The following is a 17,955-nucleotide window of genomic DNA, read 5'->3' on the forward strand; positions in this document are numbered from 1 at the left end:
TGGCTGGCTTGTCGGGAAAACCGCATACGGGCTGGGACTGCGGGGCGGGTGGGTGATGCCCGCTGGATGGCTCGTCCCTGCATCCAGCGAGCGTTCCTGCACACAGAAAGGATGGGGAGTAAGAGAGGGGCTGCGGGAGGACGAGCCCAGCATCGCTGTGCTGGACATAGCGGGACGGCAGGAGGGGTTGCAGGCCAAGGGACATCCGGACCCCGCTGTTCTGCAGGACAGGAGCTGCCCCCAAAGACTTTGGGTCCTGTGGCATTCCAGATAAATATAGCCGGGTAAATATAGCTGCCGCGCACACTGCAGCCTTGTGAGCCGGCGGAGCTGCCCCACGTGTCGCACGCTTGGCATCTTTTTCGGAACTAAAGGGGGGAGGAGGCACCCGAACTGAGCAATGTGGCCGCCAGGCTGCTTGGACTGCGGGCCGCAGGTAAACCAGGGGCACAAAACCCCGACCCTGCTCACGCCGGAATGGAGCAGCACCGTGCGGGATCGATGCTGTGAGGGATGCGGCCGCCAGAGGGTGCAGGCGGCCCGGCCGCGGAGCAGTGCTGGCTGCGCTCTGCTCGTCCTAAAGCAAATATCTTAACCCTGCCTCGGAGACAAAGCAAAATGCCTCTGGGCATTGCTACCAGAGAGCTTGTTTTTCCTCTTCTTGCCTTCAAATCAAGGTAGAGCCAGTGGCAGGGACAGCCTTCTGCGCTCAGGTGCTATTTCTGCTCCCGGGCAAGGGGGGAGGTCGGGTGAGCCCAATGTTACACCAGAAGTTAAAGGCCACCTTTCATAAGAAGGGGAAATCATCGGAGCCGGTGAGCTGGAGATGCACCAACAAGACAAGGCCAGCGGTGCAGACAGGACCCAAAGCAAACTACAGTGGAAAAAGGAGCCTTTGTGAACGCTTTAGGAACCTCATGTCCAGCCTCCGGCAAACAGGAAGAAACTCCGGGTGCTCGACAGTGTGTGGTTGGAGGGAGTTCTCTGCGCACAGGTGTGTGCTCAGCATTGGCTAATGCGTTATTTAATGGTGTTTATCCGGCTGTCTGCAAGCAGGCAACTGCAGAAAGACTCAACCAGTGTCAGAGAGGGCTTTGTCTTCTGCCAGCGACCTGCATGGCAAAGGCACTCGTAGTGATGGCACTCTTCTACCCTGAAGATGTGACGGGACCAGTGAGTTAGCAGGGCATCTCCTGAGGTTCTCTGTTATGGCCCAGGGGATGAGACATGCAAGGGAGAGGATCTTCTGCAAAGAATTGCCTGGAAAAACCAATTCAGACTAGATTCCATCTGCTCTTAAACATCAACAGTGGCTGCTGTTTTGTTTTTTTTTACCTCATAAGTAAAATTTGCTTTTAACAAAAATCAACAGGGCCCTGTTTTGTTTATTCTGTCTCTAACCAACCTCGGTGACCTCAGCTGGAGAAGACCAGCCACTACCCACTTCCCATCAATCACTGCCCTCAGCACCATGGGCACCTTGTGCTGGTCAGGTCAGACAGCACAGCCACCTTTACTTACAAGGAGCAAAGCCCATCTCAGCTCTGGATGTGAGTACCCAGGCTCACCCGAGGTGTGGGTGTTTTGGGGGTGTGGAGCATGGGCTCTCCTGTCCCCTGGGGGAAACCCTGCTCCAAAAGCCCCAGTGATTGCCTTTGGTTTTGGTGCTTATTCACAGCCCCTTTTCACAGCGATGCCATTCGGTGGGAACTCAGCATTCGTTGTGGTCGGATAAGGGCAGGTGTAAACAGCAGCTCAGTCGGCTTCATCCAGCTGGGACATCCCTGGCAAGGCCCTGCTCCTACAGGTTTGGGGTTTCAGCCCCTCTCACCCATCCCAGGATTTCATTGCAGTTAAAGCACGGCATATAATAAAACTGTGTCCTTAGTAACATCAGTCTCGCAGACAGGCAGCCTTTGTCCGAAGGTGTAATTACAGAATAAATATGGGATGCAGACCAAGAAATACGGTCTGGTCAGGCATGCAGCCTCTTAAAAAAATACCAAAAAACACAACAGAACACAAGGCTGTCATTTAATGCTGAATGTCCACGTATGCAGCCCCCAGCCCCCTTACCATTAGGTACCATCTCATTCCCTGGTGATGTTTCTTGCTGAAAATGCACACCTTTTCTCCCAAACCTCTGTCCTTCATGATATGGGGAAGGATGGGAGTGAGGTCCTGCTTGCTACTTTAGCCTTGGAGGAGCCACGTGTCTGTCCCAATGTGCCTGGCACCACACAGTGCGAATTCCATGCGGGTGTCATGGCTACATGTGTTTAATGAGAGCAATTAGTCATCATGAAAATCCACATGGGTTGGGGGCACGTTTTCTTTATGTCCTATGACATTTTTGAGTGGAAGCTGGAGGGTGTCCAGGAAGAAATGCTGCTGCTCAGCTGGAAGGGGCAGGCTGGAGCCAGGCAGTGCCGTGCTGCAGGTGAGAGGGGCTGGACCTGCTCCCTGACCTACGTCAGCATGGCTCACCCAGCCCTGCTCTGCACACCCCTCAGTTTGCCCACCTGTCTGCCTTCTCCATGCACAGTGGGAATGGGCCGAGGACACCGGGGCCCTTCTGAAACCCCATTTCTGGGTCTGTCAGTCAGAGATGCTTTTACCTTGTATTACGAGTCATTTAAACTGTTTATTTGCTTCTCAGAAGCCCAGACTAAAGCAGCAGGTACCCTTACGTGAAGGTGAGCACAGAAAGGACTTTGTTGGAGCCTAAATAGCCTTCCTCTGCTGTTTGCTCCTGGGAGTTTAAAGCTCTGCTCTTCCAGCTGTTTGCTCCTCTGCGTACTCCCAACCAACCACAAAAGGGGCTGCTTGTTTGCATTCCCCCTGCTTTGTGCTGTGGCAGTGTCCTTGCCGTGCCAACAGCTCAGTGGCAGCACGCACTGCTCCCATCCAATGTGCCTCCGATCCCAGAACCACGCTGCCTTCCCAGCAGGAAGCTCCCAAACAAAACACCATTCACTGAGGATGCCGGGATGTCCCTCGTGCTGGGAGCTTTGTGTGTGTGGGGTGGGTGAGGAGACCACTCCACCTAAATGCACGCACTGCATGTAAAAATCCCTGCTTCTGCACCCTCTCCCAAGCCAGGCAGTGTCCTGTGCCCTGGCCCCGTTGCATATTGAGGCCAGACACAAGCAAAGCAATGAGAGAAAGGCAAACTCCACTGCTGCAGGAGGATGGCTGCTGAGGCAATGGCATGGCTGCTCCCCACTGCCGCTCTGCGCTGCTCAATGCCACCTCTGTTCTCTGCTCTGTGTCGAAAACGTGGCTTTGTGAGCTAGCTGAGCTGCAGCTTGCTGCTGGAGTCTGGGCAGTCCCAGCGGCTGATTTTCACATATTTATTTTTGCTTTTGTCTAATGGTGCTGGCGGTGGGGCCGAGCCATGGGTGGCCGTGCCTAGTGGTGTGGGGATGGCAGAACCCCTTGCTTTCCGCATGGGGTGTGCAGCCTTTGCTGAGCAGAGAGGAATGGGCTCAGAGTCAGCTTTATGCTGCAGGGGTTGTGTTCACAGTGTGCCTGTATTGTTAACACCAGTGTTGCTGCTCCGCAGGTCCCCATCCTGCCCATGCCCACCAGTGGCTCCCTGCTGCAGGGCCCCCCTCTTGCCCATGTGGGGAAAGAGGACCTGACCGGTCTTGGGTTGACTTCTTCTGGCACAATATAAAGGCAATTAGCCTGGTGGAAAAGAGTGATGCTGGCAATGATGGAATTAGGATGAATTGGAAGTGGCTGAGTGCTGCTCAGAAAGCAGGCCAGGCCCTTTGCACTCTGGGGACCCCATGGCCACCCTGAGCCAGGTGCTCTGCAGAATGTCTGAAACACCAACTTCCATCAAATTGCTCTCTTTGCTCCAAAAACCTGTGCAGCTCATACTTGAGCTCAATAGGAAATGCCTGGGTCCTTTTGTGGGCTCTGGGACCGGGGGGGTGAGGGGGGGGAGGGGAACAAACACCAACAAGGCAGATGTTTTGGACTCTGCTCCTTTGTATTGCTTTTTTGCCCATTTCTAATGAAGTCAAGGGAACAAGCTCACACCAGGTGCTGAGGTTTGGTTGCTCCGGGGCAAGTTGTGGGCTCTGGAGAGCACCTTCACCCTGTGTCAGGTCACCACAGCATCCCCATCGCCACATTGCTTCAGCTGGGTGTCCTTGGAGCTGCATCCATAACTCATCCCATCCATGGAGGCCTGTGGGCTGCTTTCCCACCACTTCCTCCATAGGTGTCTGCAGCACATTGTGCTGCTCTGATTTTTGGGCTTAGCTCTGACCCCTGATGTACCTCCCTCCCCCCACCCCCACCCCGCTTTGTTTTTCTTTTTAAAACATAATAAATAAATAATTTTGCCCCGCAACCCTGATACACGGAGAAAAATGTAGAAAATAAATCAAAAGGACCCACCCACACCCAACAATTAGCACTGCAGAGCACAAACTGAGAGGCTGCCTCGTCCGGTTGCAGGCAGGTCCCAGTCTGTGCTGTACCAAGGCACTAAACCAGTAAGGCCTTTGAGGTCCAAGTTCCTGCTGGTGCTGGCACACCATGTTGCTGGCACTCGGAGCACACCATTGGAAAGCGCAGGGAGCACACACCCGTGGGGCAATGACACTGCTTCCTGTGCTGGAGTTCACCCAGGAGTGCTCATTGTGTTTGGTGGCACTGGAAAACATCCAGGTTGCAGAACACTCCCAGAAAATTGTCCCCCGGTTGGGTCTATGGATTCCTGGCTGCAAACTCTGGTTTTCCTGTGCTTCACTCAATGGCCCTCTGCAGAAACGAGAAGGCACCGCTGAAGCTGGTGCATGGGTCAGGTTGTGCTACGGGCTCTGGGCACCCGTGGCACTTGGGTTTTCAATCTCAGGGTCTCATCCTTCCATCGGGAGAGAAACTAAACAGCTTCACCCCTCTGCCACAGCATCCCTGTGCCATCTCCTGATCGCCCTTCCCAAGAACCCGTCGCTATTGCAAGGACGCCCTGGTTCCAAGTTCATGGCACAGGGTCACCCCGGGCCGGCCGGGCGTACGGGGGCAGCGGTGCCGCACTACGTGACCTGCGTGGGGGGCCCCTCCTCCAGCAGGCTGAGCGAGCGGTTGGTCAGCTCCTGGGCGCTGCTGGCCAGCTTGTAGCCGAAGAGCCGCATGGCCGGCTCACAGGCGTCCTGCACCACCTGTGCCAGCTTGAAGGGGATGCTGAACCGCCACTTCTCAAACTGCTCTGAGGAGTTTTTCTGCGTGGAGTAAATGCCATTGCCGTCCTGTGGCGCCTGCGTGTTGGTGCGGATCCACTCCTCCACCTGCGGCGTGGGGCGGATGCCTGCGAAGCGGTACATCTCCAGCGCCTTGCGCAGCGGTGCCCGCGCCACGTCCTCGTAGCGCACCAGCATGTAACGGCCTTGCAGCCAGCGCGGCTGCCGCAGCCCCAGCTCAGCCGACAGCCGGATGCTCTCACAGTTGCCCCGCAGCCGCTGCACCTCATCCTCCTGCAGCGGGGCTTCCCCCTCAGCAGCCCACTTCTTCCAGCTCTCGTACTTGCCTGAGAAGGCCACCATGCGCGACGCCAACACGGCACGCGGGTCCCGCACCAGCTGGATGACACGCAGGTCCAGCCGCGGGTCCTCAGCCAGCGGCTGCAGGAACTCCAGCTGCCGGATGCGCACTGTCTTCAGGGCCATGTGCTGCTTGCGCCGGCACGCTTCGGCCGCCAGCGTGATGTTGAGGGGCCCGCAGCGGCGGTTCTTGCAGTGGTACTTCTCAAAGACCTTCTTGAGGCCAGGCGTGCAGACGGGCTCCTCGCAGAGCGAGCGGCTGGAGCCCCTCCGGAACAGGGCAGCCGTTAGGTGCTCCTCGGGCGCTGGTGAGATGAAGCTCTCCAGGATGTAGAGGTCACAGAGGAGGAGCTGCTGCAGCACATCGCGGTACACCAGGGCCGAGCCCACCGCGTTGGCACCCCCTGGCTCAAAAGTGACTGTTCTCTCAATGTGCCACAGAGGCTCAAAGAGGTAGAAGATGTTGCCCTGCTGGTTGAAGAACTCCCCGACGAAGGAGGAGCCGGTGCGTGTGGTGGCCATCAGCAGGACGTGCCGCCGTGGCCCTGGGGCTGCCATGCCCAGCTCCCCAGCCAGCTGCAAGGTGACGTTGCGCAGCCGCGTCCTCAGCTGTGAGAAGGCTGTGTCCAGCTGCCGCAGTGAGGCCAGAGACCCATTCTCAGCCTGCACCGGGCTGGCCTCCGTCTCATTGGCCTCTGGCAGCACCTGCGGGGACTGCTTCAGCTTGTCCGACACCCTGCGGGACAGTAAGGCAAAACGGCTGAATTCATGTCCCTCTGTGTCCCTCCATCCCTCTGTATCCCTGTGTCCATCCTTAACAATAAGGGAGGTGAGGCACTGGCACAGGCTGCCCAGAGAGGCGGTGGTGCCCCAGCCCTGTGGACAACCCAGGTCAGGCTGGACAGAGCTCTGAGCTCCTAATGGAGCTGTAGGTGTCCCTGTTCATTGCAGGGAAGCTGGACCAGTTGGCCTCTAAGGGTCCCTTGGAACTCTTATGATTCTATGATCCCTGTGTCCCCTTATTACTCCATTCCCCTGTATCCCCCTGTATAAGTTTTGAGGACCGCTTTGTATCCTTTCCCTGCAGGACCTGGGGTCACCACTGCATGGGGCAGGCAGGCAGGTAGCTCAAAGCAGAAGACATGCAGTATACCCCTGTTTCCTACCTGGAGATGAAGTTGTTTTCCTTCTCGATGATGACCAGCCCCACCACAAACACCAGCAACACGGCATACTTGCTCCTCATCTTCAGGCAGTGCAGCACCTCCCGAAAATCCTGGGGCAAAGCCGATCTCCTCTCCATTGGGATGGTGAATGAGGGAGCTACAGCATTTATATCCTCTGCATGTCCACGTTGTCCTCAGAGGATCCCCCAGGCAGGCACCTGATGCCCTGGGCTATCTGCTGGGCACCTGCTGTCCCGCAGCATCCCTTCCCAGGTGGCTCTGGCCTGTGGGGATGAAGAGAGACATATGGGTGCCTTCCAGCACTGCTCCCAACATCCAGAGAGCTCATGAAAAGGGTCTGAGATGATTCCCCTCTTCTGGACAAAGAGGAGCTCGAGGAACTCCCAGCACCATAAGAACATGGGGGCAGAGTGGCTCTGTACGGTTCCCACCTGGTGCCCGGCAGCTGCTGACAGCACCACTCTCCCCGTTCCCAAAATAAATCTGCCACGGGAGACCCCTTCCCACACCTCCTCCTCCAGCACCGAAACCCAATCCCCGCCAGCTGCCTTCTGCACCCGGCCAGAAACCCTTACCAGCCCCCCTGAGCCGGGGCTCCAGCAGCTCAATGGCTGCTCAGTGGGACTTCAGGGGCTTCCTGTCAGTGCGATGGGGTGCGCGGCTTCCGCCTTCCTCTAGGTATGATAATGAAACCTGATGGGGTTTCAGGAACCAGCTGAAGGCCCATGTGATCTCCTGTGCTCATTGTGCACTCTGTCCCTCACGCTCACTGCCACCATTTTCTCACATGTGGACGTTGTGGCTTTGCACTTGCTGGCTGTGACGGCTGCCAGGGGAAGGGATTTAGGCTCTGCCACCACCAGCTCAGGAAAAGCAGCTCCAAGGGTCAGCGCTGCCGCTGCCAGCATCATGGGCACAGCTGGGCCGGGATTTCCCCCTTTCAGTGCCCACAGCAGACAAACCATAAATGATGCCCTGACCAGGGGCTGTATGGATTCCAGAAAAACCCTGATTCCAAGCCCTGGGGCGGATGTGATTCATTAAATACATGGGCAGCTGAGTGCTGGGTCCCTGAACCCTTCACGGCTCAGCCTAGGGGTGCACAGAGCATCCCACTCCCTGTGCATTGGGGGGTCTGAGGGCTTGAAACCAGCGGGGACAAGGCTGGGGAGCAGCACTGTGCCCCGCTTGGCGTCTTCCTCGCTGGGAACCCGCGGCTCGGTCGGGGAGAGGCACAGGCGGCTCTTTGTGAAGGAAACAGAGGGGCTCTGTGCCCCCGCGTTTCTCAGCACCGCTGGGGCTGGAATGGAAGCAGGCGGCCGCGGGGAGCTGCCGGGTCCCGTTCCCAAGTCCCTCTCCCGCTGTTGCCCGTCTCTGCCGGAGGTGTGCGCGGTGAAGTCACATTTTCCTCCGGTGACTCAACGGGCGGCGGGCGAACTCCTCGAGCAAACCGTCTGCTCTCAGTCCTCGGCCGCCCCCTCCCCGCCGGGTTAATGGGGGACAGCCCGGCTGAACCCACGGGCAGAACAAAGGGAGCGTGCGGACGCCGATCGCCGCTGCTCTTTGTCTGCTGCCTGGGGGAAGAATCACGGCAAGGCAGCTCCCAACGTATCACCGAACGCTTTTCTTCCCCGCGCCGGGAAACACGTCGTTACCCCGAATGCCTCCGCCTGGCAGCGCCTCGGAGCCGCCCGGTGGGATGGGGACGCTGGAGACGGCGCAGCTCGCTTCGGCCACCGGCTGCTCCCTCCGCTATTTTTTGCACAAAAGCAACGTGTGTTTTCAAGTTTAAAAAAACAAATTAAAAAAAAAATAGGAAGAAATGGGAAAAAAAAAAAGTCACCTCCTACGCTGTTTATAAAGTTGCCCAGAATAGCCCCAGTCTGCGGCCAAATGGGGGCCGGCGCCCAGCCCTGAGCAAGGGACGAGGGCGGCGTAGTGGGCACCGGCCCGGCTCCCAGGTGACTGACTGCTGCTGGGCTGGCAGGGGGCACTGGCAGGGGGTGCCCCAGCCCCGCGATGGGACTTTCGGAGCCGGGGGCTGCCCGCGGGGTTGTGGTTGGGGCAGCAACGGGCGGCCACGTGCTGGGAACCAAACTGGGAACAAACTCGGCTAATAGCTGCCGGCACCGCCTGCGGAGCCCGCCGGGGATGCTGCGGGCTGGCTCCGAGGTCGGCTCCGGAGACGCCCAGGTGGGCTCTGGGGATGGCACGGGCCGGAGGAGAGCGGCGGCTCAGTGCGCTCCAGCAGCACAAAGCCGGTCCCTGTGCCTCAGCCTCAATGAGCCCTTTCTCCGGGTGAGACGCAGCGTGTCCGCGTTCCCGAGGCGCAACGCTGGGAGAGAATCCCGTATTGACGCTGTGCAGCGCACGGGGAAAACACGGAGTTCCATCCTCGCGGTCTCGCCCCGGGCTTCGGGCCGCGTCTCACGGCCGTGGGACCCCGCCGCTCCCCGGCAGCTCGTGGCCGCGTCGTGGCGCGATGCCCCCCGCAGCCGCCGAAGAACCCCGGCGGGCGCTGCGGCCCTTCCCGGCCCCGGCCCCATCCCGGCCCCATCCCGGTGCCCCCGCGGCCAGAGCGGAGAGGCTGAGGACAACTTCGCCTTCCTTCGGAAGGGACGGCTGATGCAACTCTGGGAGAAACTCTCCTTCCCCCCCCGGACCCGTTGCTCCTCGCACCGAACCGAGGCTGCGGCGCTGCTCGTCCCGAGCCCGCGTTCTGCTCTCCGCGAGACTCGGGGGCTCCGGGGGTTGCCGGTCCCGGCGGGGAGAGCGGCGAGAGCTCCCCGTTCGCAGACAAAGGCGCGGTCGGAGGCGGCACAAAGGAGCCCGGCAGCCGCCCGCCGAGGGGCAGAAGGAAGGGGGGGGGATAGAGATTGCGGAGCCCCCCGGCCCCCTCCCCCCGGCGCTGAGATCCCTAGCCCCGCCGCCCCCCGCCGGCCCCTCGCCCCCCGCCCGTACCTACCCGCGAGGGCCCGGTCGTGCGGTGCGGAGGGGCGGGCGGCGGGGGCCCTGCTTTTCTTCACGGCGCTGTCATCTCCCTCCCTCCCTTTTCCCTGCCTCTTTCCCTCCCTCCTTCCTTCCTTCCTTCCTCCCGGGGTGCCGGCGGGGGGAGCTGGGCCGGGGCGGGGCCGGCCCGGGGCATCCTGCCGGTTGCATCCCGCACCTCGTCGGGAAAAGTTTCTCTCGGTGCCCGGCCTGCTCCTCCGTCGCCGGCTGCTCCGAGCCCCGCAGCACCCGCATGTTCCCTTCCCTCAGCCCCACCGAAAGGATCTGGGGGGGGGGACTCAGAGCTGCGCTACTCCGGAGTCACACCAAAACTCCACTGCGGGTGTGCTTGGCCTCGTGGGATGGCGGATATACGGTGCCATCGCCATCCGGACAGCCCCAGCAACAGCGTCCCATCGGGGGGGAAACACAGCTTCCCACCGGGGCACACAGGATGTCCCCATCCCTACACCTACATGCCCTGAATGCATGGAAACAGGAATTCTGGCTCTTATGCAGAAATCCACGTGTCCCACATCAAGCAGCGAAGGAAGTCTGGCTCTGCAGACAGAAAGAGCAGAAAGAAATAGCCCCCATATAGCGTCTCAGTCCTGTTCACATTCCTGGCATAGCTCTTCCAGGCATCAGGCAGAAACACACTTGCTGGCACTGGTGTGCTGATCGTTAGTGGCTCCCCATCAATGAAGATAGCGTGGAGTGCCCTGCCCTGTGCATGTAGTGCCAGCACCTTGCTTCCAGCAGGAGGGTGCATGCACCAACCTGTGCGTGGTACACACACCTCTTTGTGCACTGATGGCAGCACCCGGCGGGTGGAGCAGCTTGTGAGCAGCCCGGCTCAGCCTCCACCTGCTGACCCCACTGCTTTCCCCTTCCCAGGAGCTTTATTGGTATTTTCAGCTCTTTCCTCCCTGTTCCAGTGTTGCGTTTGGGCAAGTGGTGATAATGCTTCATACTGCCTATTTTGTACCCTGTGTTTGTGCTGGGGACTGCACCCAGTTGTGCTGTACGGAAGCCCAGCCCAGCCTTCACTTTGTGAAAGCAGGGCAGAGTTTGTCTGGATATTCACCCACGGTCTGGGAGCTGCCAAACTCTGTCCTCATGTCCCCATGCGCTGCCTGGTGCCATCTGGCAGCCCCAGTGCTGCAGTGTGGAGGGCTCTGTTTCCTTCCATGCATCCCTCGGGGTGTTCAGGGGTTCATTTCCCAGGAGGACATGGCTGTAGGACTGGGAGGGCTTCCTCCTGGCGTTGCTCCAAGGGCTCGTTCCCCATTTGCTGCATAGAGTCATAGAATGGCCTGGGTTGAAAAGGAACATCCAGTTACAACCTCCCTGCTACATGCAGGGTCATCAACCACCAGACCAGGCTGCCCAGAGCCACATCCAGCTTGGCCATGAATGCCTCCAGGGATGGGGCATCCACAGCCTCCTTCAACCTGTTCCAATGTGTCAGCACCCTCTGAGTGACAAGCAGCCAGTGCTAGAGCCAAGCAGGAGCCTGGTTTTCCAACTGCATGCACACCTGAGGTGCTGGCATGCCATCTTTACCAGCTAGATGCCTGCAGTCTGCTGTGGCTGATGCAGCAGCCGCCACGGTGGGACAGCGGCACCCAGAGCAGCAGGTAACTCCAAGGGAGGGTAATGGACGAGGTGCCCAAGGGCCACCAGCAGGCGACTCCAGAGAACACTGCTGCTGGCCCCTTAGGCCGCCTCCTGCTTCGTATCCACTTCCTGCAAGCCCAGCAAACTCCACAACCGGAGCTTCTCAGGGCGATTTGCAGCTGATCTCTCTGTTTTTGGCTCCCCCCAGCGGATGCGTTCGATCCAAGTGGACTTAAGTTTGGAGGCCGGGGCGGCTCTGAGCCCCACTCACCCCGCCCCCGTCCCCCCTCCCGCAGCCCACAGCGAGGAGGCCCTCAGGCTCTGGGTTCTCTTGGCTTTCTGTTCCTTTTTCGGTTCCACTTATCTAAAACTGTTGGGGTGAAACAAAGAAGTTGCTACATTGTAGCCCTCTTTTATTTGTATTTGTAATCATTGCAAACACTTTCCTCACCTGCCACGCCAAGGTTCTTACTGGTGCCATGAGAACAGCAGAACGGGAGGATGCCTGGTAAAAAGAGTGAACCTGAAACCTCGTGCCCGATGAGTCCTTGCTGCCTTTCCCCATGCCCAGTGCATGGGCACTGCTGGAGGCTGTGGCCCTGCACCTGCCCCCTCCCTATGGCCTTTCCACAGTGGATGCTCATCACCAAGATAAGCACATGCTTTTACCACCAAATAACGTATTTTCCATCCCTTTAGTGTGAGGAAGTGGGCAGCTGCCAGCTCAAAATCAGAAGCCCAAAAGCACAGCATCTGGCAGCATCCTCGGCTGGGCAAAATGCACATTCTCTGCTACCTATAAGGATAGATGTGGGGAAACCCCATCAGAGCACCCTGCTTTACCTGGCGCTGGGAGCCTGACCCAAACCACCAGCAGGCTTCTCTTTCCAACAAGGCTGCACAGAAAGAGAAACCCCCAAAGAGCTGATTGCATTGAGCCTGTCACCAGCCCCAAGCCTTTGGGGGGCTAGGGGTGGGAGAGGAAATCATGCCAAAGCATGGCTTGTCCAACTCTCTCCCTTCCAAAAGGAGGAAGTGAGAACCACAGAGTGCTGAGCAAGAGAAGCATTCAGCACCAGGAAAACCCCAAGGGTAGCTACAGCTCAGGTGTGTGGGCTGCACAAACCATGGCAGCTCTCCCCTTTTTCATTCCACAGCATGAGTCTCAGACAGATCAGTCCCCAGCACGTCCCCTTTCCCCTCCTCTGTGTCACTTGCAGCCATGTGAGCCTGAAGCCTCATTTTGCATTGCTTTTCCTGCACTGGGTGAGCTTCCAGCTGCTTTGGCGCCTGATTGGGTCCATTTGGGGCCAGTCTGTCCGCAAACCTGATGCACATGGCTGAAGTGCTACAGACAGCAGGGCAGCCCCTCCAGCATCCCTTCAGGTGTTTTAATTCTGAGCATCACTGCTGGTCCACTGCTGATCTAACTGATGTGCATCACTCCTCTTCTGAAAAACCCTCCAGGCCGGAGATTCCTTACAAGGCTCTGAGCTCATGGGCACGTGATTGCCAGGAGTTTGCTTTCCTGCCAGGTTTGGGGGCTGATCCCTCTCTGAGCTTAACCACTGTTTGCAGAAGGCAGAAAGCAGTTTCTGACCATCCCCTGTCATGCTGCAGCCCTGTCAGCCCGTGCACTCAGGAAGATAATGTCTCCACCTGGATAACTTGTCTGGCTTGAGATAGTAGCCAAATCCTCCCTGTTTAGCACACAATAAAGGCACCAGGGCAGATAGAAAAGTAAGCAGCAGTGTTGTCCAAAGGTTTGGGACCCAGGGGTCAGCTCAGCCCAGTTTTGTGGCAGGACAGAGAGAAGATGCACCCCAACAAGCGCTGCTGAAATCATAGAATCATTCAAGCTGGAAGGGACACTTAAAGGTCATCCGGTCCAACTCCCCTGCTACAAACAGGGACATGCAAGGAGGACGTGGCTCTCCCTCTGCACGTGGCTTACTGTGAAAAGCTATGGGGAAATAGAGATATCTGTGTTAGAAGTCACTCAAATGCCACCTGTCTGCTGATCGCCCCAGGCGGCGTCAGGAAAACCAAAGAGGAGCAAAAGCCGTGTGTTCTTTGAGCTCCCCTGTGAAATAGGAGCAGTTCAAACATGTTGATTTTTATTTCTTTTTATGGAAAAACTTTCCAAATCTCTCAGGGTTAATTAACTCTCATTTGCAGATCTGTTGGGGAGGGCTGGAGGTGGCTCTGGATCTCATCCAACCCCCCCCCTCCCTCCCTCCCCCACTAGAGCACACAGAGATCTGTCACAGCTGAGCACTGCAATCACGACCGGAGGGCAAGCAGCTGTGGGGCAGGTTTTAAAGGGTGGCTGCAAAGAACTGAGGAACTCCTTTTCAGTGCTTTGGTGCTACATGCCTTGGGTCTCTTGTCCTGTCTGAGTGGGGGCTGTATGTACTGAGCTAGGAATGGCATTTGCTGCTCTTTCCAAAGCAATTTTTGCATGTTTCTCTTTTCTCGCTGCTCAGACATCCTTTTGTTCTGTGGTTGTGTCACGATCCCTGGGGTTGTGAGCTCCTACGCCTCTGCCTTCCCTGGGGAAAGGGAAGAGGGCTTTGTTCCTTCTTTCACATCTCTATTACTCTGTGTGTGCTGCTATGTAGCAATGCTCACACACTGCCCTGGCTGCTGTGGGGTGAGCAGAGGGAAGGGAGGCTGCTGGTGGGAAGGCTGCTGCAGAGCTCTGTGACATCCAGAGAGGTTGGATTACAGACCTGTGTCCTGCTTGTGCTGTGGGTAGAGCATGATGGACTCATTCTGCAGCCCTTGGCTCTCAGTGCGGTCTGCTACAGCCATAGGGCTCCCAATTCCCCCTTGTGAATCTGAGGCCCACCCCAGTGCCAGCAGTCAACTGCTGGGGACCAGGCATGCAGATATTCCTGTGTGTGACACTGCTGGGCTTCTTGTTGAGGTCCCAACCCCCAAGAGCTCCCCATCCTTCCCTTATTGTTGTCCAGCTTGCCAGCTCACCCCATTTACTCATCTGATGCGGTTGGATATTTCTGTTCTAAGCTCTTGCGGTTTGTGCCCTCTTCTCCAAATAATACTGTACTCCCTTCTGTGCCTTCCACTTTGCTGTGGGTACAGAAGGGGAAAACAAGTGTTCCAACAGAGGAGGAAGCTGCATGAATAATGCTGTGGGTAGGGGGGGATGTTTGCTCAGTCCTTGCACAAGGCCCTGAGGTTTTTTGTCCCCTGCCAGCTCTTCTCCCCCAAAGCTGACAGCACTTTGTGCCTTGGCTCCCAGAGTCCCGTGACTGTGTAATCACTGCTGTGTGAGCTGAGTCAAGGCAAAGCAGATTTTCTGTGCGCTGCAAATCAGCCTGCACTGCAGAAAAAACAAGCCCCTGGAGCTTCTAAGAGTAATCCTTGAAAACCTGCAAAGCAGAAAGTAAATAAGAATAATAAAAAACCTCAGGTCTCTGCTTTATAAAAAGCCTTTTTTTTTTATTTTTGGCAGGTGTGTTTTGCCTGTTTCTGACTGGTAGCAATGCAGCGTAGAAGAAAGGCAATGGCGCTGAGCTCTGCACCCAGCTGGGACCAGCCCAGAGGCAGCAGGAAGGTGGAGGATGAACAATGTGTTGCCTGTTACAGTGGGGCTATGCTTTGTAGCACCCAGCAACACTCAGGTTCAATCACTGAGGACAAAAGCACGTGGAAGCAATGCTCACTCTGCACAAGAGCTCTTTGGCAGGAAGATATTGCCCTCTCCTTCCACTTCATGCTGATAAAGATGGTGGAAGAGAAACCCTACCCATGCTGGGTCCCCCTTCATCACAGCTTGGCCCCACAGTGTCCACTTTGGGAAGCCCCACAGGGCTGTGCTGGGGCTGCAGCCAGGTGTTGGCTCCCAAAGGCTGCTGTGAGCAGATGGAAGCCATAAGCAAGGCTCTTCTCTTTTATTTCACCCCCTCTCTAGACTTTGAAGACTCAGATTAAAGCTTATTTTTTTCGCAACGCCAGCCTTTCAGAGAGGCTCTTAGAAACAGGGAGCGATGGTTTATAAAGGGTTTGATTATTATTATTTTTTTTTTTAAATAGAACTGATGCATTAAAAGCACCTTCAAAAAGCAGCTTTTAGGGGAGAGATGCGCTTGCCAAGAGCTGGCTGCTTTCAGAAACCGTGGTGAACTTCAATGCAACAGCACAGCGTGACTGAGGGAGGGGGAGCAGTGATGGTGGGATTAGGTAAGCACACTCCTTTGTTCATCCCTCACTTTTATTGCAGAAAACCTAAAAAAGCATCAAACCCGCTCCTTTTATCGGAGAGGGTTTTATCTCCCAGTAAGAAGCTGGAGTCATCTGCTTGAAATCCTTACAGATAAGGTGCGGAGGAGAAGGGACAGTGTTTTCTGGGGGTCCTGAGGGGGTTCTTCTGTTGTAGCACGAATGGGAACAAAAGTGTCCTGAAATCTCCCTCCTCATTTCCTTGGCCTTTTTTTTTTTCTAATTTCCCTTGGTATTTCTGATATATATCCTAAACTTCATTATTCATTTTTTTCCTTTATTTTCTTCCTGGGTGACCTAGGTGTACATTCCTCTTGATTGCTTGGGGGATGGGGCGAAAGTTAGACTTAGAACAAACCCAGGGCTTAATTCTCCTTTGGATTTACAAAAGGAAAGCTGTCTCCCCTTCAAAGGCTGTTGCATGCTGGTAGCAGAGGTTTGCCTGGCTGCTTTCTTACTGCTTACAGCCTTGGGAAAATGACACAATGGGAGCAGAAATGCGAATCTGTGCTGCATGCATTTCCTTTGAAGCATGGGCTTGGAGAGGCAATGTTAAATTATCGATTCTTCTGCTTTTAGAAGGAATATTCTGCTTTTCTATCGGCTCTGTTGTGCTCTCAGGCCCTGGGGGCACTGGTCAGAAATCGTGGCTCATGAGTGCGAAGCATTTATGGCTGCTGTCCTCTGACTCTTTGTAGCTAATCTGTTTGGTTTGAAAGAGCAATGCAGTGCATTGGGATATGTCCTTCCCTGGAGGGGTGGAGTAATCCCAGCAAGTAGTACATAAAATGCCAAAGAAACAATTAAAGAAAGAATCAGCTTCTAACTATAATGAGAAACTTGTGGCAGGACAAAAGAAATACAGCAAAATGCGAACTCTCCGCAGAGAGATTTGAGGTTTTGTTTTGCTTTGCTTGGAAAATCCGGTGCACTTGATCTGACCCCTTCAGATAATTGAGTTGTAGAACGTGGGAAGGAGCAGGGCTGCCATGCCAGCAGTGCTGAGCACTGCCAAAAGGGGCTGGTCCTTATTGCTTTCATCCCATACTGTGAATGGTGCTCAGACAGCACCCTGGGTCCAGGCTGTGCTGTTAGTGCTTGTGCAAGGGAGGCTGGGAGGCCTCCCTCCCACTGCCATGCTGGCTTTTTGCATGTTGCCTTGGGCTGATTCAGCTCCAGCACAGCACTGTCTGCTTCTGTGGGGCAGGGTGGTTTTGCTGTGCTGGGGTGGTGAAGGACCTGGAATGAGGCTGGGGAGCAGCAGAACAAGCCGTGCTGGTGCTGGAGTTGTTCTGCACTGTGATGGTGGCAAGGACAGGGGCAGAGCATCTAATGTGCTGCAGGGAGCCCACCCTGAGCCTGCACCCAGCGAGATGTCAATGAGTCACGCAGAGGCTGCTGCCACTTGTGCTGGAACAAGCTTCAGAAGCGCCCAAGGCTCTTCCCAAGCCTGCAAAGCTGTAATTTGTGGCTCGCTTTTGCTTCCTCTTTGCCAGCTCGGTGCAGTCGGAGTGGAAATGCGAAGTGCTCTAAAAGCTGGGCTGCTGCAGAAAGTGCCTCTTTTTCTTTTCTTTTTCTTTCTTTATTATTATTATTTTCAATGTTGGCAATGAGAGCACTTCTCCTGCAGAGCCGTCTGTGCAACTGCAAAAACAGGGCCTGCAGGGCCTCTGGCTGGCCTCCCAACATTGCCAAACAGAGACAGCTCGTGTTCGTGCCACTTGCGCAAAGAGGGGAATGCAGCAAGGAGGGCGAGGCGGCCCTGGGAGGAATTTGTGCGCCGTAGGCTTGACATAACCGAGCATCAGGCTTCCCAGAGCTGGCTGGGCCCCGGTGCCAGCCCAGTTGGACTGGTTGCTGGTGGAACAGCACTGCTGGCTGCCAGCCCCTGAGCATGAGTCATGGGTTTGCTGCAGGAGAGTCCCTGCTCTGGCAGCTTCCCAGCCCCAGGCTCTTCCTACTCACTTTCTCCGTGCTTCTCAAAGTGGGGCTGAAAACAAGCTCTTGAGTAACCAGCCCACAGCTTTATTTAAACAACAGCTGTAGTTCTGGATCAACGAACTGCAACAGGCTTCTGAACAAGGAGACTGTAGAGCCGTGAGAAGGAATGATTGTATCTTGTAGGCAGTGTCCCAACAAGCTGCCGGTCCAAGTGAGCTCAAGGAACCAACAGGTCTTCCACCCCCGGCCTTCAGTTCCCAGTGGAAAACCACCACAGCTGCTGAGATGGGGCTTATTTCCCAGATAGTCCTACTGACCCCCCACCCCACTTCTAAATATCCCTCACCAAGCTGTTTTTGTGTGTGTTCCTAAGCTAGTAGCTGACTTGGCTTAGAAAGACAAGGTGCCTCGTCAAC

General features: G+C 56.3%; 1 protein-coding gene across 2 annotated transcripts; it reads right to left on the reverse strand.

Moving 5' to 3' along the window:
* Positions 1-3,977: 3,977 nt before the first annotated feature.
* On the reverse strand, positions 3,978-9,825 carry CHST3 (carbohydrate sulfotransferase 3). Of its 2 annotated transcripts, none has more exons than XM_015866472.2 (3): positions 9,711-9,825; positions 6,725-7,008; positions 3,978-6,294 (listed from the first exon to the last, which is right to left on the reverse strand). In XM_015866472.2, exons 2-3 carry the CDS (start codon positions 6,859-6,861, stop codon positions 5,055-5,057), a joined length of 1,377 nt encoding a protein of 458 aa, XP_015721958.1. In that variant the 5' UTR covers positions 6,862-7,008; positions 9,711-9,825; the 3' UTR covers positions 3,978-5,054. The 2 variants fall into 2 exon arrangements, with proteins under 2 accessions (XP_015721958.1, XP_032301407.1); XM_032445516.1 differs by lacking the exon at positions 9,711-9,825 and adding an exon at positions 7,321-9,192.
* Positions 9,826-17,955: the final 8,130 nt, after the last annotated feature.

Source organism: Coturnix japonica, chromosome 6 (genome assembly GCF_001577835.2).
Source record: "Coturnix japonica isolate 7356 chromosome 6, Coturnix japonica 2.1, whole genome shotgun sequence".
NCBI lineage: Eukaryota > Metazoa > Chordata > Aves > Galliformes > Phasianidae > Coturnix > Coturnix japonica.